The following is a 27,531-nucleotide window of genomic DNA, read 5'->3' as shown; positions in this document are numbered from 1 at the left end:
AGGCATGTATAGATATCTGGGTCAGACCAGACTTAGTGGCAGGTAATAAAAAGGAATTCTCCATTCAATTAGCATCTTTCAGGGCATAAGTGCAATTGAAATTTGGTTATTCCTATTTGACATACTAGATTTGCTGATTGGATAACTTCTTGCGGGAGAGGTGCACTCAGGACGCTCTCCAATGACATTCCATCGTCCTATTGGTACTCTCAGTTCGATCTTGGCTCTTTATATTTTTACTTCAGCCAGTAGGCGCCAGCTAAATTGGCAGCCTACTCAAAGAAACCCGCTATTAGTGTTTTTCAGGGAGAAAAACTAACATCTGCCACCTTCCGAGTGACATGAATTTTGAATTCAATTAGAGATGTAACTGGAAGGTGGCGCTAAGTACAGTACTTTTCAGGTAAAATCAATGAAAAGTGATTTTTCAGAAATACCATAAAAGTGCTGTCAGTAGTGTTCATAATGCTCAAAAGATGGCGCTGGCTTCTTGCCTACAACGACAAACCAGTTTATGCAAGTTCCTCTCCTTCCACAAAACGGCCACTATATTACTAATTCTAGAAAATTATAGTTATTTAGAATCCCTTCCACATTCTAGTAAATGTTTTCTTTCACTCTTTTGTAGGCGTCAGTGACAGTCTAATAACTCTAAGTATGAAATAATTAATTAACTTTATCCATTTTGAATAATGAAGAGGTTTCTCGAGATATCAATGATTTATGTTGCACTCTTCGTAAACCCTTTTTCACGGCCTCATTGCTGGTAAATAATAGAATCCAAATAATGTTCATGTATCGTAATTGTGTTCTGACGAAGATTGACATCCACAGAAGACGTTGGGAAGAAAATGTTTGTACATGGATGCCACAGTAGAAAAAATCTTGGGGCCACGGCGTTTTATTACGCAAATATAATAACAACGTCGAAAGCAATCTGTTTCAAGATGATTAGATGATTTTTTTTTATTTTTAATTATTTTATGTGTGTGTGTTATATGCAAGTCACGCAGCGCTAGAATCAAGTATTACGTTGCAAGTCACCTGAGTTATATTTGGTTCAGAGAATACTTATTGTTGTATTTTTTCTAAACATTTATGACCGATTCTTTTTGGTCACGCAGGGATTTTGCGTAGGACGGAAGGGTGTTTGGTTTCAAGGAGCGTATCTGCGTATTAGTTTCGGGTGTTGAGCAATTATCCTAGGAATAGTGAAACCAAAACAACCACAACAGAACAATCGAAACAGGAGCTGTTGCTAGGCTGTTGCCATTGGTGGACATACCAGCCCTGGCCCATATCCATGGTAACGGTTGAAGTTTTTGCGTGCGATGACGTGTAACCGGCCAAGTGAATGCATCACTTCAATGTGAAGTCACGTGAAATGACAGAACGACAGTGCTGCAGTATGCAGATATTAAACAACAGAACAAGAACACTGTCTAGATGAGGATGTGTACTACAGGCTGTGGTAAAGGAGATACGATAGCCACTAACGCCGTCAAACGGTTGGGCGGGAACTTTACGTCACATACAATGAAGAAGTAATAGGATCTGAGCTGATTATGTCATTTACGATTAGTCCAATTCATCAAATGATTTACTAAATCTCATCAATTTACATTGTCGAGTTCATTATTTGTGTTCTTTTTGGTTTAGGTTCAACATCTTCTCCGACCGAAGAGAAAATTATGCTCATTTCTTTGTTTTCCTTGTCCCTGTACTTCCAGGGTCAAGGAAGTCAGTAATAAGGTGTGTTATATACAGTGTACATCTATAGATTGAATTGTATCTTCTTCAAGTATGATGTATAAAGAAACAATCTGCCGGAGAACTAAGTGAGGTGAGTGTACATTTTTATATTACTATTATAGTGGAACCAGAAGCAAAGATACCTGCGCATACTCGCGACTCCTGTGCACCGTACTCCAGTGTGAAGGGGAGGGGGAGGGTGGAGCATGCAATCTTATAGCCTGAGTTGAACGGAAGAGGAGGAAGGTGCGCGGGGACTTTTCGACGAAGGTTCTTTTTCTTGTAGTCGCTCTTATAAGTAAGGGGAACTGTGATTGGTCATTCATCTATTTTATCACTACTTCATCATCTCAATTGACTTAAATGGCCGGAAGAGCAAAGTAAATTTACCAAATATAAATGCAAACACGTACAGTTTAATAAATACCCAAAATAGAATGAAAAATTAGCAGTTTGTATTTTCATTGCTTTATGTGAATATGTAGGGAAAATCGAGAAAGAATTGTAAGCCAATGGCAAAAGAAATGGTAGGCGAATTGCCCATCACCATTTTCCTCCAGTCTGTTTTCCCCAATCTGGTGATCACAAATTGAAATAAGCAGAGGACAACATGTGATTTCCATTATTTAAAACAACACAGGATGTAGAACAAGGAAAAATGAAAATAGAAATGGACAATTTGCCTACTATTATCTATGTCTTCAAGAATAAAAATACATCTAAATTTAGAACCACACTAAGGAGCTTGCTAATATAAAATTTGTTTTATAGAAGATTATTTGTGTCACATTTGCCATTAATGGACATTAAGTATAAAACGTTTTCTTATTATTACAAAATACACTACATTACTTCTTAACTTTCTTAAAGTATTATTGTTTTTACTAATTTAATAGGTATAAGTAGACTACAGGTTAATTTCCTTGTATTCAAAATTAGACATTAATATTATTGACATATCCCATATCAAACTTCGTGTATATTTTGTGCTTATAAAATATCGACACGAAAGTTGTCGTATTAATCATTTTACACATCGGTAAGTTTCTACTGCAGAAATTAAAGACTACACATCGAAAGGTGGAAAAAATGTGCCCTTGCATTTTAACCTGAGACTGCAGTGGCGAGGCCAGGATTTTCGAAAGGGAGGGATTACGTACACTATTTGTGGTAGTCATCCCTCATCTTGTCATCTTTTCCTACATTTGACGTTCTTTTTTCTTTTAGGGATACTGGGCCAAAGGAGGGGTTATAATCTCCACCAACTCCCCCTTGGGCACCCCACTGCCTGTGAGAATGAAATATTACTTCATGCCAAGTTTGCGTGAAAGCAAAGTTGAACAGTATTACATTTCATGTTAGGCAGACTTTAATATTTTCGCGGAAACATGTTGTGAACTGAAGAAAAAAATACAAGTGCATAGCCTAGTGTAAATATAGCGTACATAAATGCTCATTTGAACTTTTCTTTTCTGGTATGCACAGTATATTATGTTCAACGTACTTGGAAGATGTATCTTGTGCTGAACCAAATTAAATAATAATAACAAGTGGTGTGCGGTATCTCGAAGGGTCGGGACCGGGATCGGAAAGAAAAATTCCGTCCCGATCCCGACTTCAGCAAATTACTTCCCTACTTTTCTGGTTCCCGAGCAGTCGGGAAATACCGAATGGTCATTTAAAACGATATTAATTCTTGACGTTTTTACATTGCAAGTGTCTGGAACTTATCGGAAATTGTTAGTTTTAATTCTAGAAATGAAAAAAGACAATCACTTAAGGTGAAAATGACGTGTAGAATTTGAGATTTCCAGAGCCTTGCGAATATTTCCCGTTCAGAATGTCGGGATTTAAAACAATTACCGTTCCGACCAATATTATTCTGTCCCGCATAACAATAAGTAGCCATCGATATGTATTTTCAATTTGTCTGAAACCACAAAATGTAAATGGGTGTAAATGCTCATTTGTGTACTCGGTTTCGTGTGTTCAGTTTCTGGCATGGTTTCCTATCTGCATAGTGCAACACTAGCGCATAGATTTGGAATTCATTTCATGGATAAATTCACCTCTTACCGTCGTTTCGGCATCACGAGTAAACAACGGATTGGCCCAACCTATACTTCTAATAACCTTGTGGCATACAGTGGTGTGATTTTCTAACTCCACTTGCAGTCTTCTTGGTTCAATGACGTCACTGATGGAAACATACGTGAACAGTCCAGCTTAAGAGTTAGAAGTGTTACCCTCGTGATGATTTCCGCGGTCAACAACAGTCCAGCTCCAGACTCTGATATGAAACACTCGTGACAATTGACTTCATTGGTTGGCTATAGTTCCATCCGCCGTCGCGACGCGAAACGACAGCCAAAGATGTGACTTGGGAAAAAAATACACAGTAAGACCATAGACAAAAACGCTAGTGGACATATAAGTACAAACCGAGACAGCTTTCGGACGTCGCGGAGAGTCCCTGGTACTTGACGATGTTTACGCGGACTTTGTAAGGGCACACGGGAGAATGGAGTTCATAGCAACAAACGAATGGCCCCGATGCCACCAACTAGTACGGCACTCATAGATAACGACAAGATACGCGTTGCACAGATCAACACCAGAAGAAGCAAGCTTGCAACACTTGAAGCAATCAATTACTGCAAAGAGCAACACATTGACATAATTCTCATTGCAAGAACCATACATATCCAAAAACAAAATTCCCTACATACCACTCAACGTTCACACAATTCAGGACCGCAATCAAACCATGGCAGCAATAATCAACCTAAACAGAAATCTAACAATCACCAAAATACACAATTTTGTGAAACACACATAAATTGCGCTCAAATATCTTCCGAGCATGGTTCTTGGATCCTAATAAATAGTTATTTTCAATTCAACCATGAAATAGACCCATATCTGGAAAACATCGATCTGATCTGCAATGCGTACAAAAACTACAAGATCATAATCACAGTTGACACGACCTCCTCCTCTCCGTGGTGGTACAGCCAAGAAACCGACACCAAGGGGGTAGCCATGGAGGAATTCATTTCAGAGCACAACTTAAAAGTCGAAAATCAGCCAGATAATCCGCCCACCTACAGGGGAAGGGCGGGCGCCTCAAGCAACATTGATCTAACACTCACGAATGCAAGGGTCTTGGGCGATGTCCAAAACTAGAAAGTTATAGATCTCGCCACAACAAGCGATCACAACTTAATACTATTCGACTAAATCTACATACAACATCAGCTTGAACAGACAGACCAGGAGAACATATTGAACTGGAGAAAAATCGATCATCAAAAATTCCTAGAAAAACTCATTATCCCTGAACAACTGGACCAACAAAAATCACTCAACACGCTCGCAGAGCAACTCTCTGCAAACATCAGACAAGCAATTGAAAATTCAACACCCAGAAATAACCAAAGGAAAATGAAGAGGAAGCCATGGCCAAAGAAACTAACCAACCTTAAGAAACAAATGCAAAAAGCCAGGAAACTATATAAAAAATCCATCATCTCACAATACAGAAATGCCAACCTCCAGATTTACCGTGCCAAAAAAAGCAATACGAAACCGAGCTACTAAATTATAAGACACAACAATGGAATATCTTCATCGAAAAACGTCTGGAAATAAATAAATGGGGCACCCCGTATAAAATCGCTACAGGCAAAATAAAAAAAACGCAAACCATTTCCACCTTAATTAATGACGAGAACAACACGAATATGACAAAGGACTTGGCAGAAACCATCAACTTCCTAATGAAGAATCTCATATCAGACGACAAACCTGAAAACGACAGCGATGAAAATAAGAATACAAGAAAAATCTATCACCAGCCATATCGAGAATCACCAATATTACCTTTCACTACCCAGGAAGTAGAAAACGAGATAAGCAGCATGAAGAGGAAGAAGTCCCCGGGGCCAGACGGAATTCCTGTGGAAATAATACAAGAAATCACCCCAGTACTTACGCCTTACATTACTCAAGTGCCTTATCCGCAAGTCTCCCTGTATCAAGCACCACTCGCTCTTTCATATCCCTTCCTGGTATTAATACTAACATCTCAAAGCCAATAATATTCTCACTATCTCAAACATAACATACTAGAACATAGACCCTGCTTAACATTCATAAAATAGTGTTAATGTCTATTCCTCATCTCATCCATCAACACTAATGCACACGACACACAATAAAACTTATCCTAAGAAAACATTAACCACCCAATTACACACTTATGTAATTTCGTATCTGTGATCATAAATAATATTAATGTTAAACACTAACACTTATTTACTTCCTACTATTTCTAACCTTCATCTTAATCTTCTTACCTTGTAGAATGATGTAAAACCAACTTTGTTCAGGAAAACCGAACAAATTTGGTTCTTCACACTGGAGCATTCTTGGCAATGTCACAGTGAATTATTGTAATAAAAAAATGGCAAATAAAGGATGAATCAAAGAAAAGCGCGGGAATCCGTAGAATATTCGCGGAACTGACGCCCTGGGTTAATTTTCAGGTACCAGGGTATAAGCTCATATCTCCGAAAGTAGTTTGACTACTTTTATACGTATACATAACGTAATAATCGTTCTATGTAACCATATCTTGTATACTGTTTAGGAAAATAAAATTATTTGTTCATAAGTACAAACAATTTTACATAACCCAGCTATTGGATGTGTTATCTACCACCATACCCCCACCCCCCTCTGAGATATAAAGAAGAACTGAAGAAGAAAACAGTGTAAGGAGAAAAGCCTATTTTTGGAAGTGCAGAGACGTGTGAAGACAACCCCTGACGTGTAAAGTGTGTAGTAATTGTTGGATACTAGGATATTTTCTTAATATAACGGTAGAAAATTATAATAGTTCTAAATTGTTGCTTATATCCTGCTTTGCCAAGTTGATTGATTAGTTACTGTCTATAAAGTAACTTAAGACTTAGGAGTGACTGGTCTGTCTTGTACTGTAAGCTCAGAGCTCGTAGAGTCAAAATAACAGTAAAACCGAATAGTCTAAATTTAAAGTTCAAGGTAAGTATAAACAAAGAAAATGATTGCACATTGGTATTCTTTTCTGAGCATTGAGTGTTTATTAATTGCAACATGACTCTGACGAATACTATTGTACCGATATAGTTCGAGGAGCTGGCCAGCAATAATTCAAGACCAAACACACAAACGGAAAAACTTGAAAACAGTTATTGAGGGAAAATGTTGTTTTGCTTACTTGTCAGTTTTAAGTGAAATTTAAAAGAAAAAGTAAATATAAAATAAGTTAGTGCACATATATTCACTTGATCCAGGCTTTTTAAATTATTCGTATTAATTGTTACAATAACAGTATTACTAAATAAGGTTTTTACAAACCATCTGCACAATTGTGTCCACGGGGCACTCTTGAAGTAACATGTATGTTATGTAGCGTGAGTTGTCTGTGCACCACGAGGCTCCGAGGGCAAATAGACGATCTAGTTGAATACGCTTCACAAGCTCCAGGTATAGAACTAGCGTAAGTTAAATACAACTCACGGGGCAGTTAACGTGTTAAGGAAGAGAAAACCAAAATTGAAGACCAACGACTCAGTGGAAAGCATCAGCACCGGCACAAATCTTTAACGAATGGACCAAATGATTCACAAGAACAGACGAGTAACTATCCGTGTTTGCTACACAACTTGACCGTTATCACAATACCATACAGAAAGTGTTGGAGGTCTTAGGAAATCGGAAAGTGTGTTTAAAGTGGGTTCCTGAACAAACATCACACTTGATATACAGGGTGTCTCATAAGTAATAGCGCACACTGACAAAAATGAAAGTACACGATAATACAAGCAAAAAAGGATCAGTAAATATGGGTCTGCAAAAGAGCCGTTTTCGAGATAATCGCGAATGTGTGGTTGCAAGCCGCCACTGACTTCATTGTTTATAAACGCCGTCCTAGTTGGTAAAATGCTAACAATGTGCCCGAATGTGTTGTTAGAAGCCGTCACTGATTGCATTTTGTAAACACCGAGTGCTTTACTCCTTGCGCGTTCCGAGGTTTGCTCTTTGTTTACAGAACAGAACATTTCCGAGAGGTGGCGTTGCAATCAAACAGGATGGATACAATCAGTACGCAGTCTAATCGTGGGAGTCACGTCAGTTGAGCTGTACTGTGTAGTGAAAATGGAACCATACAGCAACGAAGAGTACCAAATAGGACGACGTTTACAAACAATGAAGTCCGTGGCGGTTTGTAATCACACATTCGCGATTATCTCGAAAACGGCTCGTTTGCAGACCCACGTTTACTGAGACTTTTTTGCTTCTATTATCGTGTACTTTCAAATGTGTCAGTTTGCGCTATTACTCTTGAGACACCCTGTATAGGAGATAAAGGTGAAAGTCTGCTCTGATCTGCTGAAACCTTTTGAAACGAATGGAAACAAATTTTCCCGATCCGGTGACAGGGGATGAAACGGGAATCTTTATGATCCAAAAATATGCTTGAAAGTCGTCACACCTCTTCTCCGAGGCCTTAAAATGCAGTAAAGTTGTGGGTGCTACAGTGCACACCTACAATTTTTTTCAAAGAGAATACGAGAGTTGGATTCAACGATGACGTAAATGCATATCTTGTGATGCAGACCATGTTGAGTTGTACCATTGCGTAGAGAGGAAGAGTTACTTTTCCAACGTGTGTAATTTAAGTGACCTATGTTAGTAACTAAAAAAATATACTGTAACGTATGTATTACTTTCGGTGGAGTCTTCGTATATTTGAAACGCTAATACATATTCAAGAGCATTGACTTCAAAAATATTGTGTGAAGTCTGAAGGGTTTGTAAATACGATATTTTTTTTAAAAATAAAATTTTCATGATTTCTAAATCTAGTTTGGCATGAAGCTTTGACTGGTTGCTTTTAATATTGTGGGTCGATATACGAGGTACAAAACATGAATATATATATACACAAAACTCACTCCCCTTCAGACAAAAGATTATTAGAAAGTTAAGAGAGAGAGAAATGCAATATTTAAGCACACGAGAGAAACAGGACATGACATAGAGTGGGATGAGGCTAAGCAGATAGGAAGGGAGAAGACAGTACTAGTGAGAAAATGGAAGGAGGCCAAGGAAGTAGAGATGAAAGGGGAAGAAGACACAATAAACTGGAATGGGGGACTGAAGATAAACAAAGAATGGAAGAAAGTGTTAGAAAGAGTAGAAAGGACAAGAGCGAAGGAGGAGAGAAGAAGGAAGAGGAATGAAGAATGAAAGGATAAGGAAAAGGAGCGTGAGATAAGAAGTCCAACCAGTTTCTAGATGAAAGGAAATATTTATCTAAATCGCTTGTCAGGTGAAACAACAGTTGACAGGGGAAGGCCACCTGCTGGAACACCTGGAAAGGAATGTTCCAGATAACTTACTTATAATTATCTTGTGTCTGGAGGGGAGCGATTTTTGTAATATATATATATATATATATATATATATATATATATATATATATATATTCCTGTTTTGTACCTTATTTCATTTGTATTTGGTATAGAGTCTGAAGAAGACCTTGCTAGACGGTAGAAACGCATCGTTTAGTTTATGTTTTAAAATAAAATAAATTATACCCAGGTCAGCATATTGACTTTTTGGTGTTCATGGAAACAAGGCTTAATGGTTTTATCATAGGTTAAAAGTTGAGGCTCTAAGGAGACGCTTAGCACAAAGAATCATCCAGGCAGTGGGCCAAGGCGCCAGAACCTCGTTGACCTACAAGAAGCAGTCACTGGGGTGTACTATTCGGAAGTGAGGTTGGGTTGTGGGTGCCTTGCTAGCAGGTCACTCCTTACACACCCAGTTTGCCATGAAGGAAACACAAACGTTGAGTGACCTGCCTAATACGTAATTTCGTGAAGGTGCAGGCCTTTCTAGCAGTCGATCCTCAATTTGGCCACATCTTTTTGCATTTGAATGCTTCTGTTTCAGGGAAGCTGCACCAAAATTTAAGTTTTAGTGACATGCCACAAATTCATTTCATGCCAAATCAACGCAGACGTGTGCAATTTTCAAAATGAATTACATTTTTCCTAACCCTTTCTAATTGAAAATGTTTGAGTTGAATTCAATAACTCGGCCAACAATATAGCGGATCTCCGCTTGACAACTCAACTATGATTATCCCGGGACCTATCATGTTTATATCATGACCACTTGTACCCAACATAACTCCATTACACTTTATAGCGGGTGTTAACGGACATTTGACCGATTCTATTAGCCAACATTGTAATGACTAATGAGGCTTTTATCATTTACTTAGCAACACATATTATTTTGTATCTTTGGATCCCATTGCAGTCCCAGTTTGATATTTTCATGTCTTTTACAGTATAGCATGACGTGCCAAATATATGTTTTGAAGATTTTTGACGAGGATGGTTTCGAGAGTTTCAAGGTTAAAGTCAAGGACATATGACAAAATTTTCTTTTCATCCAAATATAGGCTTGTTACATTGGAAATCTTATTATATTCCCTGCTTGATCAACTTTATACCAGCTTCCTAGGCCAAATAGGAGGAGAGTTATAGCCCATTTAGTAAAGCTATCTAATCGAACTTAGACGGAGCAATTTCTGCGAAATTTGACCTCGAATAATTTTACAATTACAAGGCAAACGAGACTCAAAATTTTCACCTTTACTACGTTCCATGCGTAGTTTCAACTTTCTACATTTCGTGAAAATTGGAGATGGTCAGGCTGTGTGCTGTGTTTATTTCGTATGGAATGACTCAGCACACACACGCCCATTTTAGTGTTGTCATTTTACATTTATTTTCTGCTTCTGCGATCTGATGATTAAATGGAATTTGCTGTTCCAGAGGAACCACTTCGTACTTAGCTTCTTAAGAGACACACCCTCTTTTAATACACGCAGGCAAGCACACCTACCTTACAACATGTTTGTGACGTTCCACCCAGTACTTGATAGCAGACCTGACATACACCTGCTGTTTGATCGTCAGAACATTTTCTCCAATGTTAGCCTCATCGCTATTGTAAGCAATAATGGGTTCTTTCAGATGAGCAAAGTCGCTGATCACCATAGATCTTTCCATCTCGACATTCAACGTCTCCGGGTATATCCTGTTTCTGGCTGCTGCCTGGTACGATGGAGGAGTGTCTTGTCTGCTGACGGTGTTGTCGATGGTGTTTATCTCTGGCCAGAGTTCTGCTTTTCTCAGAGCATCGGGGTCTCTGCCAGCGCTCAGCTCTACAAGAGGAGTCATTATCTCTTTAAGATGCTTCAGCTGCTCGATGGAGTATATCATCCAGGCGCAGAACAACATGTCGAGGGAGTTGACTTGGAACATGCAGAATATGAGCCAATAGAGCTGGAAGAGAACAGAGAAAGGGTTAGCCACACGACCAATTATATAACAAACAATTTTGACGACAGCAACGGCAGAGACTTTAATTTGGAAAACGAATGGCTTCAGTTTTGGGAATTTAGTATTGAGACGTCTTATGAAGAAATGGAAGGGTTCTCTCTACCGGCGGTACTTCCTATTTGAGGAAAAACGTGCAAGAGAATGCAACAAGATTGATGGTTTAGCGGTTTCTGTGGCATTTGAATTTTGCTGTATACCACGTTTCTTCTTGTGATATGTTCAATTGATGAAGTCTTAACACAAAGGACACTACCACCGGGTCGGCAAAGGTAGATTCTAGCCCACCGTACGAAATTGGCCTAGCTCGAACTTCTGCTCACCCACAAAGTGTACGTCGGACCCGGTGGGGGAGTGGATATCACAAAGCTCTACGACGCCAGGGGTCCCGGGTTCTGATCCCGACCTAAGCATGGTAGTTTGTGAGTGTCCATTCATACATTCCATCACGTCATTACTCATCTCCATGTTCGCAAATTAGCCACAAGTGGCACAAAAAGCGAAGTAAAATAGAGCAAATAAATAAATCAAACAACCAACCAAATAATGTACGCGAGAATTATTCAAAACAAGTGTAGTAGATATAGTGTAATACACACGCATACAAAATATAAGGCGAAAGAAAGAGGTACACAAATGAGAAACAAACATTCATGAAAATAAATGCAGGAACAGAAAGAGATAAAGAAACACACAGGAAAAATATGAAAACCGAGGAATAGAATAGATAGGAAGGAACAAAACCATGACAGAGGACGAGAGAGTTACGAGAAGAAGAAACTAGCAAGAAATATACACTTATAACATAAGCAGAGAGAGATAAAAAGAGAGGGAAGGAGATAGAGAAAGAAAGAGGAAGGATGAAAACCGAGGGATATAATAGATGGGAAGAATAAAATGAGTAAAAGATGAGGAGAGTTTGGATGAAGGAAACTACAAACATGGAAAGAAAGAAAGATGCATTTACAAAAATATACACATGGAGAGAAACAAGGTGGAAGGAGAAGGTAATCAAACAGACTGTAAAAATGAAAACGAAGAGAGAGTGTGAAGGAAAAGATGGAAGCTGGAAAATAGAAGGAAAGCAACAAGGAAGGAATACAAATATAGAATGGGAACAGAGGGAAAAATAAATGTAGATAATAATAGAAGAATAAAGGAAAGTTAGAAAGAACGAAGAAAATGGAAAAATAGAACTAAACTGAAAAAGAAGAGACTGAAAGGAAGAGAAATAATCTTGCCAGATCACTAAAAGGAGATAATTGTAAAATATTTCTTGTCACTCTTGAGGCAAAGCGAGAATATTGTCTGTGAATGTCACTGCATAAGAACAGAACACAACAAGAAGAACACGAAAAATGTGAAGATGAGCTGAGATGAAGGTAAGTTAAGATGAAGAAGCATTAAACACGAACCTGAACGATTAGGAAATGAAATTGAAGCTACCTTTTATTTCGTCAATGACCCCATTTCTCTAGGAAACCTCGGAGGAGTGAGTGTCACAAATTATACACGGTGTCCCGTTACCATTACAATCAAATATTTCTCTGAAACCATATGACATATAATACAGCGTTGTTTGCAAAATGTTCTTCAGCTCAAAACATTTTTGTTGTTATTATTAGTTCATTGGTATCAATATAACTTTATGAAGGACAGCATTACAGGGAAAATTTACTGCAATGTGCTTGAACAGTACCTTCTCTCCCAGGTGAACGAGTTGTAGCAATCCATTCTTTTCCAACAAGGCGGTGCTCCTCCACATTAGTCTCATGACTCTTGGGATATTCTGGATAGACATTTTCTTGGGAGATTAATGATAGGCCGTGACTGGCCAATCACCTGACAACCACGCTCTCCTGATATCACCCCCTTGGATTATTTCCCTTTTGCGCACGTCGAGGATTGTGTATACCAAACTGCTATTCCAGATCCTGTTACACTTCATTGCAGCTGTGCAATCCGTTGATGCTGATACGCTGCAGCGTATATGGGTAGAAGTGAATATCGCCTTGACATCTTGAGGGAATCCAGAGGAGTTTCGTATGGTTTCAGTACTGTAGTTGATTGTAATGGTAACGGAACTTTAGGGACACCCTGTATATTGCATGAGGTATAACTGTGGAAGGAACATCGCTGTGGCTGTACAAATGAGAGAGTGTCTTTCTAGGTATGAGCCAATATAACTTGAAACCAATACCCATACTATTACTGATTCCATCCGATTTCGATGCTTGAATATTGTAACAAAGATTGTTCAAAGCTATTGATTAATTGTTTTGATTTATTTTACTTCGACTTTGTGCTACTTTTGGCTAATTTGCGAACATGGGGATTAGTGATGATGTTATTAAATTGATGAATGGGCGCTCACAAACTTCCACACCCAGGCCAGGATTCGAATCCGGGACCCCTGGCGTTCAAAGCTATTGAATAATGCTAATTGGCATCAACGTACCAGAGTTTTGCTTTAAAAATATTCAGAAAGTACATCAGAATATAAGAATACCTGTTATCTAATCACAAACGTAGGTTGGTTTGCATAATACTATTGGTAAAAAATTGTTGGGTTCTTCAAATTTTGCATAACGTCCAGGATAATTCGACTCCTCCAAATGCCGGAGAGGTATCGACCAGTATTGCTAAATTAAACCCAAATGATACGTATACCACAGGTATCGGTGTCCGCTCAATCTTACGTTTCTTAGTTGTATATGAAAATAAATTTGTTAACTATGCCAAATGTCAAGTATAACATGAATTAGTTCGTACATTCTCTTGTGACTAATAAGGATGTATATCTGTATGTGAATACATACATTAGTTTCATTCTTCTTGCTTGAATTAAATACAGTAACTATACAGCCCAGTGTTATTAATATTAAATTTCAGAAACAAAATTACGTAATATAAATTGAATTGATGAACAATTATGTTATTAATTTACAACTCTCACTGCAAGGAATTAAATACAAGCGTCATCTATTCTTCACATTTGCAAGGATTTTCATTCTCGTGTCATAAATAGTTTGAATTTTTGCTTAAGCCGAATTTATTCACACAAAGGTTAATCGGTACAGGACATACAGTTTATAGTGTGGATCCGAGCCACTATGTGCCTCCAACGGATATCGAACCCGGGATCCCTTGATTATAAGTCAACAACGGATTGTCGGAAGAGAAAATAGATTATGGGAGACTGGCGCGCTGTTGATTATCTTAGAAACACCAAGAAACGCCTAACCTCTCTGCAACCCAACTAGCAGTAAAGCTATTTTAGTTGCATAGCAGCCAGGCGTTTTATCCTAAGAATCACGAAAAACATCCCATTATTGAAAATTAAACTCGGCACCCACTAGCGTACGCAGATATTATTTCGGTGAGGAATTGTAAATTGTAAGAGTGTATAGGTGCGTGTTAAGGGGACAAAAGAAACTCCAGAATATTTGCTAATTATAAGTTTTAACATTCCTTTGAAAGTTGTTGAAGAGTTGGAAAGGAGAATATAGTAAATGAGAGAAAAAGAGAAGAACGAAAAGAAGAGGAGAAGAGTACAGTGGTATCGGAAATCTAAGACAGGAGAGGAGATAAGAGGAGGGAGTGGAGAGGAGTGGGATGGAGACATGAAGCGAGAAAAGGAGGGAAGGCGATTTGAGATAAAAGCAGAGGAGAACGAGGGGAGAAAAAGAAGGAGAACAGAAGAAACTGGAGACGAGAGGAGAGAAGAGGCAGCATCAGATCATATCGTCTCGGCTTCAAGAATTGATGCATTGATCAAATTATCGACATAAAATATTCAATAACATTATAAAATGTATTGGAGAATGTATTAGATGGATGCGAAATTCATTTTGGTTGAGTCAGAGCAAGATAATATCTTCCACGTAAAATATTTGATTTTACCTGCGATTATACTACTATATGCATGAATGTAATTTTAATATTTATAAGAATTATCCAATTCTTCTCGACTTCTCGGTTCGTTGAAATGGAGATTTTCTCATTTCCCCTCCCCTCATCGTTAATTCCAAAGTGAATCATTCCGTTTCACTAGGCGTGGACAACGAACAGAATGGGATATGTCTAAAACTTAAGAAAATGTTCTGCCACCGGAGGGTTTGAACCCAGGTTGACAATCCTTACCCGTAACCACAACCCTACAATCTCTTGCTCTTGAAAGCAGGTGGAAGCAGCTGACTAATGTGTAAATGTAGATGTAACTCTCCCTCTACATGTAATGTGCAAAGAATACTTGTTTGTAACAAAGGAAACGAAGGTAGTACGAATAGACAATAACGTTTAATGGAGAATTGCACATGATGAAAACTTTTCGTTCGATATTTGCAGAAGTATCCTTGCATTCAACTCGAGTGGGAAAACGGCTAAAATTAATATGTCCTGAATTGCAATAGAAAGTTGTCCTGAAATGCCATAAATATAAATAGTAATTTCAATAATACTTGTACACGTCTTTGAAGGAGTACACAATTATCATTACAGTATCATAATTCACGATCTTATACTTGAAAATATTCCTTTGAACGTGTGTCAATTCATTAATCTGTTTCTTTAGTAATATACTAATATTATTATAATACTTGGATACTTTCTTCCACGTATTTTATAAACATCTATTGTGCATGTGGCAACCCTGAAATTTAACCTAACTCTACACGCAACCCACAAAGCCTTGGATAAGTTTGGTTGCATAGTTTAAAGTGTCGTTGTCCTAAGACTTTTGAGAGACATTGTACATCATATTCTCATTGTCATAATTTCTGTCAAAACAAGGCTCATAAGTTGCACAGAAGAATATACAAATTACTTGTAAGCGCATCAATTACCCAACGATATTTCTATCAGTTTCAGTGACGTCGTGGTTGTGTTACTCGAGCTTCCAATTTACGGGTCATTGGTTTGAAACCTCAGGAAGAAATGTTTTTTACTTGGTTTTGCCATCTGTTTAATCATGTCGCAATTTATAGATGTTCTGATTAAATGTGAGATGTTAAAATCAAGGAAGAATATAAAAAAAATAATAAAACTACGTTGTTGCTATGGCTCATGTGTCATCATATTTGTAAGTGATAGCAGTATGGGATGAAGATTAATGTAATGAAGACAAAGGCAATGGTTATAGGACGGAAACCAAGGAATATTAATGTGAGAGCAAAATGTGAAAGAATCCAGCAAGTGGATAGCTTCAAGTACCTCGGATGCACTATAAGCAGTGACATGAGCTTCAACCAAGAAGTGAAAATGAGAATCTCAATAGCAAAAGAAGCTTTCAATAGAACAAAAAATGTTTTTTGTGGACCCATGGACATAGGTCTAAGGAAGAGATTAGTGAAATGTTTTGTATGGAGTGTAGCACTATATGGTGCAGAAACCTGGACGTTGAGAAGAAATGAAGAGAAACGACTCGAAGCTTTTGAAATGTGCACATGGCGAAAAATGGAGCGTGTAAAATGGACGGACAAGGTAAGAAACGAAGCCGTACTGAAAAGAGTTGGTGAAAAAAGATCTATACTGGAGACCATCAAGAAGAGGAAAAGAAACTGATTAGCACACTCTCTAAGAAGGAACTGCCTGTTAAGAGATGCCTTGGAGGGAATGGTTGAAGCAGGAAAAGGCCGTGGAAGGAAGAGATATCAGCTTATGGATGATATTAAATTAGCTGGGTCGTATGCTATTACGAAGCGTAAGGCGGAGAATAGGGAAAGCTGGAGATTGCAGTGAAAAACCTGCCAATTAGGCAGAAAACAATGAATGAAAAAATGAATGAATGAGTAAGAGAGAGAAAAATGGAAAGAGAGAGAGGGAGAAGGAGAGAGAGAGATAAAGAGAAAGATAGAGATAGAGAAAGAGAGAGAGAGAGAGAAGGAGAGAGAGGGTGAGAGAGACAAAGATAGAGAAAGAGACAAAGAGAAAGAGAGGAGAGAGAGGGTGAGAGAGACAGAGAGAGAGAGAGAGAGAGAAAGAGAGAGAGAAAGAGAACACAGTTTGTTCGTTATATATGTATCTTGTACTATGCAGTACTTCGTGTTACTGGTTCTTGTTCATTTTCTGCTATTCCAGAACCAATCAAAACGAATGATTTGATAAGAGATTACGTAGGTGAATACTGGCCTTCCTCATGGTGTAATGGTAACTTTGTCACCCTCTCACCTTTTAATCTAGAGGTCCCGGGTTTGTAGTTCAGTGGAGGCATATAGTGGCACGGATACCTGTTTTATCTATGTGTCCCGTTCCGGTTATCCCTAACTGTGAATATAACAAAAAAATTCAAAAAACAAATACGTAAAGTGGAACCTCGGGGTTATAGCGCGCAAAGCTGACCATCTATCCGTATCTTACAAGTATGCTTAATATGATTCAGTTTCCTGGTTGGGTTCTCTGGCACTCACCCAGCCTCTCGGTCGACCTGTGAGTTAGGTAGTCTAAGGAAAGTACTGATGACATCAACTTCATCAAAGAGCAAGATAAACAATGTGCTAACCACTTTCCCTTAGTATTAATTTTTGGAATTACAAGCAGGGCGGATAATGTCTCTCCTTGTCATTAATTTTAGTTATATTGTCTTCATCATGTGTGAGTAAGCATTATTTTGCTTACGTTCATCTCAATGAGATGCTCTTGTCTCTCTCCCACGTTTTCTCTTCCTCCTTTCTGTTTCTTTTCCCTATTTCTCTCTTCTGCTCTTTCTCCCTCTTCTTCCTTTCTCTACGTTTCTCCCTCTTCCTCCGTCTCTCTTTCTGCCTACTTTCCTTTCTCCTTGCCTCTCTTTCTCTACTCCTATATTCCTCTTTCTTTTGTGTTATCTTGCTATTTTCCTATACTTTTTTGTATTTTTTCCTTCCCTCTCCCTCTTCATCTATCTTCCATTCACTGTCTTCTTCACTTTCTCTCTTATAAGTTAAATTAGAATATGAAAAATTAATATCTGGAGAGGTATAAGTCGTCGAGAAGAGGGATTATGTATATTATAGTAAATTGAGAAATATATAAAAGAAGAGTTCAAATACTATAAAAGAAATAAATAGAATGTTGTATATAAACTAACTAACTCTCTAGCCTTCTTAAACCCGAAGGTTCATGGCTGCAGCAACACAGGCCTTCCATCTGTCCATATCTTGAGCAAGATCTATATACTCTTTTCCATCCCTACCGATTTCCCTTAGGTCCATCTCAACGTTGTCCCTCCATCTTCGTCTTGGCCTTCCTACAGGTCTCTTACCATCAGGCTTCCCAACAAGAAACCTGTAAACTCCTCTTTCCTCTCCCATTCGTGCCACATGGCCTGCCCACCTAAGTCTTCTTGATTTAATTATTCTAATAATATCTGGACTTGAATACAAATTATGTAGTTCTAAATTATGTAACCTTCTCCACTCACCTGTCTCCTCATCCCTTTTAGGTCCAAATATTTTCCTAAGGATCCTATTTTCAAATACTCTCAATTTGTTGTATATAGTAAATTAAAATAATTAAGAACATGGCCGCATATGAAACGTTTAGGAAAGTTGTTAAGTAAGCGAACTAATTCAGAAATATATCCATTTTTATTTCTCTGACGAGGAGAATATCGTCAGTGTTTTGGTTGTTTGTCCCCGGTGGCGCTGTGTCAAATTAGACGACCAGAAGCACTTTTCGGTTGCGCTCTTTATTAGTCGCACTGGACCATTGGTAGCGCTTGTTTTTAGCGATCCTGGTTATTCCAATTTGGTCGTTAAATAGGAGGTGGCGCTATTGTCAGTTTAGTTGACCCTACGGTTTGTACAAGTATAGATTGTATTGTTTGCCAAAGAAGCGGGGAAAGCGAGCGCATAAATAAGATTACGCTTAAAAAAGGGAAGATAATAAATTAAAAGAAGAAAAGGAGAAGAAGCCTTTTCCATATTAAAAGAAGAAGAATCCCTTTCGATTATCAAATAAGAAGAAGCCCTTTTCATATTAAAAGTAGAAGAAGCCTTTTCCATATTAAAAGAAGAAGCCTTACGATAATCAAAGAAGAAGAAGCCTTGTTGATAGTCAAAAGAAGAAGAAGCCATTTTCGATTATACATATATATATATATATATTTCTCTGTATTTTGTATAGTTCTCAGAATATACATCCACATTTAACTATATCCTCTTGGCTATAAAACGCTTTCTCATTTGGAATTCTCAAATAAAGAACCTATCCCCTGAGATTAAGATATCTGTAGCCGTGGAAAATAACATTTAAGTATGTACCCACTAGGGGCGTAGCATTCTCCTCCAGCTTCTTTCACTCTCCCTCTTTTCTACGTTTCTCCTTGCTCTGTCTCTCATCTCTCTACTTTCCTTTATTTTGCCTCTCTTTCTCTACTCCTATGTTCCTCTTTCTCTTCTATTCTCTTTCTATTTTTGTATACTTCTTTGTCTCTCTTCCTTCCCTAACCCTTTCCCTCTACCTCCTATTCACTGTCTTCTTCTCTTTCTCTCTTCCTCTTTCTCTTTCTCTTCCCCATTTCCTATGATCTACACTTTCTCCCTCTCTCTCTTTTCTCTATCTCCCTTCCATCTCTTCTGGTCTTTAATTTATCCCAATCTTTGTACTCTGTTTCTTTCTCCCTATGAACACGTAGTTTTTTAAATATTTTCCTATTAATACGAGAAACGTGATCATACTATCTTTTTATTTCCGCTATTTCTCATTGTTAATATCCTGATATATTAGAAAATACCATGTATTTCTTCAATAAGTAAAGAAGGGTAGGCCAAATATCTCACCTGATACAAATATGACGCAGCAAAGAATGTGAACTCGTGCAGACTCCATGGATACCAAGCGTCAACAATGAGCAGGGTCCCTTCAACAATCATCGTCTCGTTACCGTTTTCAATCTCCCTGAAGGGACTAGCGAAGAAAGGTTTCGATGACCAGAAGGCGGCGAACAGCAGAATGGCACTGGACACACAGAGGACAAGGCGCCTAACCTTCTTGATGGCAATCTCCTTGTAACGCAAATTCGATTCTGCAAACATAGGGTGGCTGTTGATCACATCCCAACAGTCGAGCGTCTGATAAAAGGCATTTCTCCTTATCGCGAAGTATATGAGCTTGGTGACAGCGTGCAGAGCGAAGAAGGTCGATATTGCATTAGCAACGAGCCCTTCTATGTCATTCAGCTTGAAGATGATGCTTACGGATCCGAAGATGAAGTGCAAGGTCACTAGAGAGATGTTGAGGATGGAGTATATGCCTCTGAAAGCCGTTTTCATCGACGAATCGTCCTCCGTGTACCGGAAAAAATAGTGTCCAAAAAACTTCATCGTCTTGATAACGGGCCAGATATCGGCCACTAACCCTTGCCGTATATGTTTCATGTTGACAGCCTTCAGAAGCCCAGCTACTCAATCCCCTAAACAACCGACAATTCTATACTTGCACTACAAAACCCAGCTTCTTCTGAAATTAACTCAAAAACCAGTCCGCCAATCACAACAGACCAACCGATCCTCTACCTGTATCCAAATCAGACCACCACACGTAGCATATACTTTTCTGCGCGTGCCTGAGAAACTCACAAAACATTCTACAACACCTGCCGCGTACCCACGCGTATCATTTATTCTCATCATCCAGCCTCTAATTACCAGTCTCTGCGCTAACCATTTGCAATCTTTCCGTCACGAGATGAGCAGCAATTATTACCACTTGGTAACAAACTTCAACGGTAATATATTGTTTGGAGCAAGTTTGAGACCAAAGCATACGTTTTTCAAGGTCTTTGCTGGACTTGTATTCCGTTTTTCGCGCTTTCCTATTAATCTAGGTGATTTTGCGTTTAAATTAATATTAGGCAAAAATTGGTCCTAATTGCAGTATTAGTTTTTATCTACCACGGTTACTATGAATAAAATAATTCACAAGTTCAACAAAATCAAAACAGATCTTGAAGTTTACAAATTTGTACAATACTTGTAGTACTTTTTTTCTTAAATTTATCGAGTATCACCGTACAAAACCGAACAACTGTAGTGCGCTACAACTCCACGGTTCGAATCCCGGCCTGTGAATGGGTGTTCTAAATTACTATACCTTCACAAATTTCATCATCATCACTCATTCTCATCTTTGACGTTAACCAAGAGTTGAAGAGAAGGGAATTAAAATAAACAAAATCAATCAATTAATCATTATTTTCTTATCAATTATTACAGACGAAATTTCACAGTAATTAAATTTCAGAAAGACGAATACATTTCCTTAGTAATCTTTGATCGTCCGGGTCTCATTTCAACGACACGAGCCTTTGAAAACATAATTTTCTATCTTAAACGTATGCAACCACGCGGGGTACATTCAAGGTTGCCACCGACCGTTATATTTTCTGTGAAAAAAATACAAAAAAATAGTGCACTAGGAACAACCCTTATGACCAATAAAAGCTGTGGTTATCTCTATAGACTGAATACTTCTGAACAGAACTTACGAACTCTTTCATTAATATGAGAAAAACATAAAACAGGATATGAAATATGTCGGATGTACGTAGATATATTGATGATTTGAACTTGTGTGTGTGTGGTGGTAGGGGGGGGGGTTGGTCTCCGAGGATTCACACCACTAGCGTGCCTTCTGGCATGACATTGTTTCCATACCGTACTACAAAATTTATTCTGTTTTCAGACAGAAAAAATAAATGACAGTGGCAAGCCTGAATCTGTAGTGCATATACCTATTTTGTTTGAACCTTTCCCCGTTTCCCGCGCCAGCGATCGCTCGACAGTTTCGGTGCCAATGAGAAACGAGAAAAAAGTCGTCTGCTGGGCAGCGAGAAGCGAATGGAAGCCAGAAGAGAGGAGCTTACGTAGACGCTGTTGCCACGTTGCGTATTTTAATTTGCTGCCTGGCTTTGGCTTTCCCCAGCACGGAGTTCACCCGGTCTGCAGCAGCAACGCAGCGTGGTTTATGCTAGAAAAGTCAGCGATCAGGTAGCGCGGGAAGCAGGACAGGTTGTCACAAATGCGGTATAGCTACATACACGACAGCAAATAAGGTTTTTCGAGTGCTCGTAGTGTCGGAACAAGATCTGAGCGACCTAAACAATACAATGGAAATTTCCTCGTCTTCATGTCCTCGAAATACTGTGAAAATTTGTTGGTGCCATAAGGCGTATACTTGAAGTCACTCTAGATTAATTTACTTAAATATTTGACTTAGGTGATGAAGCAAAAATCTGACTTCGGTAGTGTTTATACTGAACAGGAGTTCCAATTTTTTACAGGTACAATTTTAACATTTATCCCGTTTCATTTCTGTCACACATGCCCTCATTCTTTACTGAACAGAAATCCATACAGACACGAGACAAAACTTGTAAGATTTTTACTTACTTAGATATGCTAATCGTGGCTAACCTACCTATTAAAGTGGGATTCGATCAAATTTCTCCGAGATAAATTGGGCTCGAGAAATTTTCCACAAAAGTTCAATTTTTTGACGGACATGTTGGCTTTAAATATACTTTTACATCCCTCAGGCCATATGATAAATTTTGGATAACTTCCAGTTTAACCTCTTAACTGGGTATGACGTAATACTCCGTTCTGGCTCTACTGATTTATAATGGGCATGACGGGATACTACGTTCTCATGTTCTTACTGCTGATATCTGTTGTGTATGACGAGATACTTCGTCAAATTACTTTCTTCTTTGTTTCACCAGATGGCTCTGACTTCCAGACTGTTGTAACAATTAGAGTTAGCGGGAAGCAACGAACACAGCCCGACGTTCAGTTCTATCGCGTATGCAATAATGGCTCAGGCAAATCGGAAGCGACGGCGTGTTTTTCCTGCTGAGGAAATCCGAGATATATTGTAGTTGTAAATCTCGCATATTGTAAAAAGTACAACAAGGACCAATAAAAGAATAAAAAATACCTAAATGGTATGCCATGGAGCACAGAAATATTAACTAAAATATTGGTTTACGAAATTCATCAATTTATCAACAAAAATTCCCAGGGCAGATTGGGCTTTCGACGAGGAAATTACCCAGTTAAGAGGTTAATAGATTGTTCTGTATCGGTACACAGAAAAGTGTAGTTTATTTTACATCCCGAGAATTAAATAATGATTCCCTCCTCTTCCACTTGTTCTCAGTTTCACCTGTCAAGTAGTTCCAAAATTGTTAATAGATGGCGAACGTGTAACATACATTTTATTATTGTCTGCGTTTTAGTATGCCTTTACCACTATAAATATATTTATATATGAATTAATTTATCTTCATACTACGCATAAAATTTGAACTTTCATAATCAATTATAAATAAATTAGCAATTTCAGTTTGCTAAGTATTCAAGAATCTCTAGAGATGATTCCTAATTAAATGTTTTAAATAATGTACTTCGCTAAATTTATTACTTATTCCAAATAAAATCACTTTAGCTTTTGGACGCGCAAGCAAGGATAGTGAATTCTCAATTTGCTTGTGCTGATTTATTTTATGAAGTAGTGATGGGTTTTGGTAGTTCATTTGCCTGAGTTGACCAGCGGCGGCAACTGGATTAATCATCTACGTAGGTGGGTTTAGGGTGTGTGTTCGGATAAATGAGGGGTGCCCACAGGGATGTCTATGGCGCAAACTTCGCCATCGAGATTATATGGGGATTTTTTTGCTTTTCAAATAACATAACATTCAACAATTATATTTTTCTGAAATTTATCTAAAAAAAATACACCTTAAATGCACCATATTTAACCCATTACATGAAGAAAAGAAATTACGTAAGGGCAGGGTTGCCTCACAGGTGCGTTCGTGGACGCCCGTTAAGTCCAATTTGGGGGGGGGGGTGATGGAAATTTGAATAACAATATATCATTGGACACAAATTACCATTGCTGATATATAAATAGCAGTTTGAAGAATTCCAAGGGAATTGTAAAGGGCAATACGTATTATCGGGAGGAGGGATGGAAGAAAATATCGAACTCTTACATATTGACACGTATATTTTGGGGAATTAACGTGGGGGAGTGGCAATATCCATTTCTTAAATATCTAAATATCAGTGTTAAGTCTTAGATTATAGAGGCTATTTTAGTTATGGGGCGATTGAGCGTTAAATTGAGGGATATCCAATTCTTATATTAATATTGCCTAGACTATTGCGAAAATTCTGGTGACTGAGAATTGTTTGTTTTGGAGGACGAGACATAAACAGTAAGTCTAAAATTGGCACGGAAATATTGGTGGGAGGATTGTGTATTTAATTTAAGGGGGGAGATATGAAGCTCTTGATAAAGTGTTAAATCTTCGATTGTTAATGGATTTCTGTAGTGCGGGAGAGTTCGAATATTATATTTAGCGACATGGTATCCACACATTTTTGGTGTCGAACGTGAGAGAAGAGAAGCTGGAAAATAGTAAATATCGCGGGATCAGAAGAAAGTATTGACATCCCATTAAATTAATATTAGTTTTTTTAAATTTACCTAAAGTTTCAGATACAGTACTAAATGACCATTTTACACGGAAACAGTAACAACAGGAAAATAACAACAACAACAACAAAATAGAGAACAAAATGGCACTGAAAACAAATCAAAATTATACATACATCCTTAACAATTGTCTAAAACTTTGTTCTGGCAAGAATATGTCCACATTCGAAGGCAGGTTATTGTATGAGCAAGAAAGCCTGTAGAAAAGAGACCGCTGTAGAAGGGAGAGCCTTGTGGTGGGATTCTGAAAGAGCTTAACGTTGCGGGTTGGCCGTGTGGGAACACGTAGATGAAATTTGTTGAGCAGAAATTCGCATTTAATTTTGCCATTCATGATTTTGTACAAAATTTCATGTCTGCTAATTCGCGACGAGTGTGTGGTTGTTGGATATTGAAGACAGGCATAATATCTGTTTTGTGAAGGTGCCTAAGAGAAGATATTCTGTGGCGAGCAATGTCGAGGAAAAGTTGAGGACAAAATCATTCCGGGAAAGATTTGTTTTTAAGCCATGGTTTAGATACGTGAGCAGTATTCAAGAATGGGGGAGATAAGGGATTTGTAAAATATGCTCATTAAAATTGGTTTTGGATTTCAGTGAATCTGTACACAAGACCGAGCAAACGAATTGTTCTTTTAGTAGTGTTCGTAATGTGCTCATTAAAGTTTAGTTTTTCGTCGATGATAACTCCGAGATATTTTTAGAGGAAACGTTTTTGATGGGATTGTTTTCAAGAAAATAAGCAGAATCGAGCTTGTTCCTTTTTAGGTAAATGGTGAGGCAAGAGCATTTCTTAGGATTAAATTGAAGTTTCCACTGGCGACACTACACAACTAGTTCTGTAAGAACTTTCTCTAAGATTAAAACATCGTGTTCTGATGAGATTTCTGTGAAGAGGTTACAGTCTTGGGCAAACAGAAGTATATTTATAGGGAGAGAGGACAGTCTGTCGGTGAGATTATCCATGTAAAGAAGAAACAAACGTGGGCCTAAGACGCTTCCTTTTAGAACTCCAGACAAAACAGGAAGACAGCTGGAAGAGGTGCCAGGAAGGATAACACGCTGCTCACATGCACTCAGATAGTATTGTAGTAAGAATAGAAATTTCCCATGGATGTTAAATCTGGATTGTAATTTATTAAGAGTGAGATTATGATTTATTTTCTCGAAGGCTTTTGAAATATCCAAATATATAATGTCAAGCTGGGAATTAATTGATTGATTTGGTGTTTTAAGTCCACTTTATGCACAGTAAGGCTAATCGGGACTGGACCTACAGTTTAAAGTGGGATCCGAACCACTATGTGCCTTCACCGGGAATCGAACCCAGGACCCAAAAGGGAATTATTTGAGTTAGACTGAGTATCATGTGAAAGTAATACCGATAGATTGGTCAAGCAAGAGCTGCCTGGGAGGAAACCATGCTGAGCAGTATTTATAAGGGGAGATGTAAACTTTGGCAACCTGTCTTTAATTATTTTCTCACAGACAATGGAGAGAGGTGACAGAAGAGAGATCGGTCTGTACGAATTAGTGGAATTTTTGTCTCCAGATTTGTAGATAGGTACAATATTGGCACGTTTGAACAAGCCGGGAAACACACCTGTAGAAAAACATTTATTAAGTAAGAGGCACAGAGGGTGAGCCAAGGAGTCAGCAGTTTTACGAAGAAAAATTGTCGGAATTCCATCTGGGGCTAAGGACCGGCGCTACGGCAAAGAGGAGAGGAGAGATTTTACTTCTTCAGGGGAGGCTTTAATCGAATAGAGAGTGTATGAACTGACAGACTTGACTATAGGAAGAGGTTCAGAAATTTTCTCTGATGAGAAATTTTCATGAAAGACTACATTACAAAGATGCGCTCCCTCATATCTCCTACAGCGGTGATAGAATTATACACAATTTCCATCGGCACACGCAGGTTCCGCTTTCTTGAATTAACTAACGAAAATAACTTCTTTGGATCAGTCATACACTCTGATGTTGAGTTATTTACATAATCAATATACTTATTTTTCAATAGGTTTTTTGAGTGCTTCCAAATATCACAGAATGTTTTATAAGTGTGTTCATTGGGATACTGTTTCCACAGCTCCAAACCTGTATTTTTTTGTATTTCAAAAGAAGAATTAGTTCACTATCAAACCAAACCGGGTATTTCGCAGAGCGCGATTTCTTGCTGGGAACGAAGTCATTTATTGCAGCATGCAGAACTTCCACAAACATCTCCACGGCGTCGTTGATCTCTTCCTGTTCCAGCAGAAACCAGGGGAAGCATCTAGTGCTCTGAGAAATTCATTCCAGTGGGCTTTTCTCCACAGGCGGTGCTGTACGTTCTGGGGTTGGATGTTGTTGACCTTCATAGCGGACGGGAGGTGCACAGGGACATCGAGAGAGGCATGGTCTGAGGGTATAGTGCGCGTCAAATCTCCTGCATATGGCGATAGCCAATAGCAGCGCACTGCGGCGGTGCCATGTCGAAATCTCACACGGAAAAGAGACAGCGTGGTTGAGCGAAACGCTTTTTCACGGAGAGCACGGAACATTAGATAATATAACATATAATAAACTTAATGGGAGAAAAAAACATACCTGATTATGCCAGAGGGACTGCCAGGAGCTCCTCGTCACTCCAACAACTGCCGTCGTTGTCCTCGTCGTCACTGACCGCACTACTTTCGCCCTCTGTGTCACTGTCCTTCAAATTTATTATAATTGGGTCCAAAATTTCATCCCGACATATCTCCTTTACGAAATCGTTTTCCTGTAATTGTTGTGCGTGTTTAACACAAGCGGCCCATTGTTCTTGTGTTACATTGTCAAGTTCTTCGTTAACA

The 27,531-nt window shown here is 38.4% G+C and overlaps 1 protein-coding gene across 1 annotated transcript in view; it reads right to left on the bottom strand.

The window, feature by feature from the left end:
* Window positions 1-20,691, bottom strand: part of LOC146002495 (odorant receptor coreceptor-like) — a 54,100-nt gene extending 33,409 nt beyond the window's left edge. The window contains exons 1-2 of the mRNA XM_083140377.1: window positions 19,973-20,691; window positions 10,720-11,162 (exon numbers count right to left, since the gene is read on the bottom strand). Of these exons, the coding sequence (XP_082996503.1) occupies window positions 10,720-11,162; window positions 19,973-20,569 (1,040 nt within the window). The 5' untranslated portion in view covers window positions 20,570-20,691. The remainder of the gene's footprint in view (window positions 1-10,719; window positions 11,163-19,972) is intronic.
* Between the last annotated feature and the right edge of the window lie 6,840 nt (window positions 20,692-27,531).

This window comes from Lepisma saccharinum, chromosome 18 (assembly GCF_977018435.1).
Source record: "Lepisma saccharinum chromosome 18, izLepSacc3.1, whole genome shotgun sequence".
In the NCBI taxonomy this organism is placed as follows: Eukaryota; Metazoa; Arthropoda; class Insecta; order Zygentoma; family Lepismatidae; genus Lepisma; species Lepisma saccharinum.
This window is presented reverse-complemented; position numbering and strand designations above follow the sequence as displayed.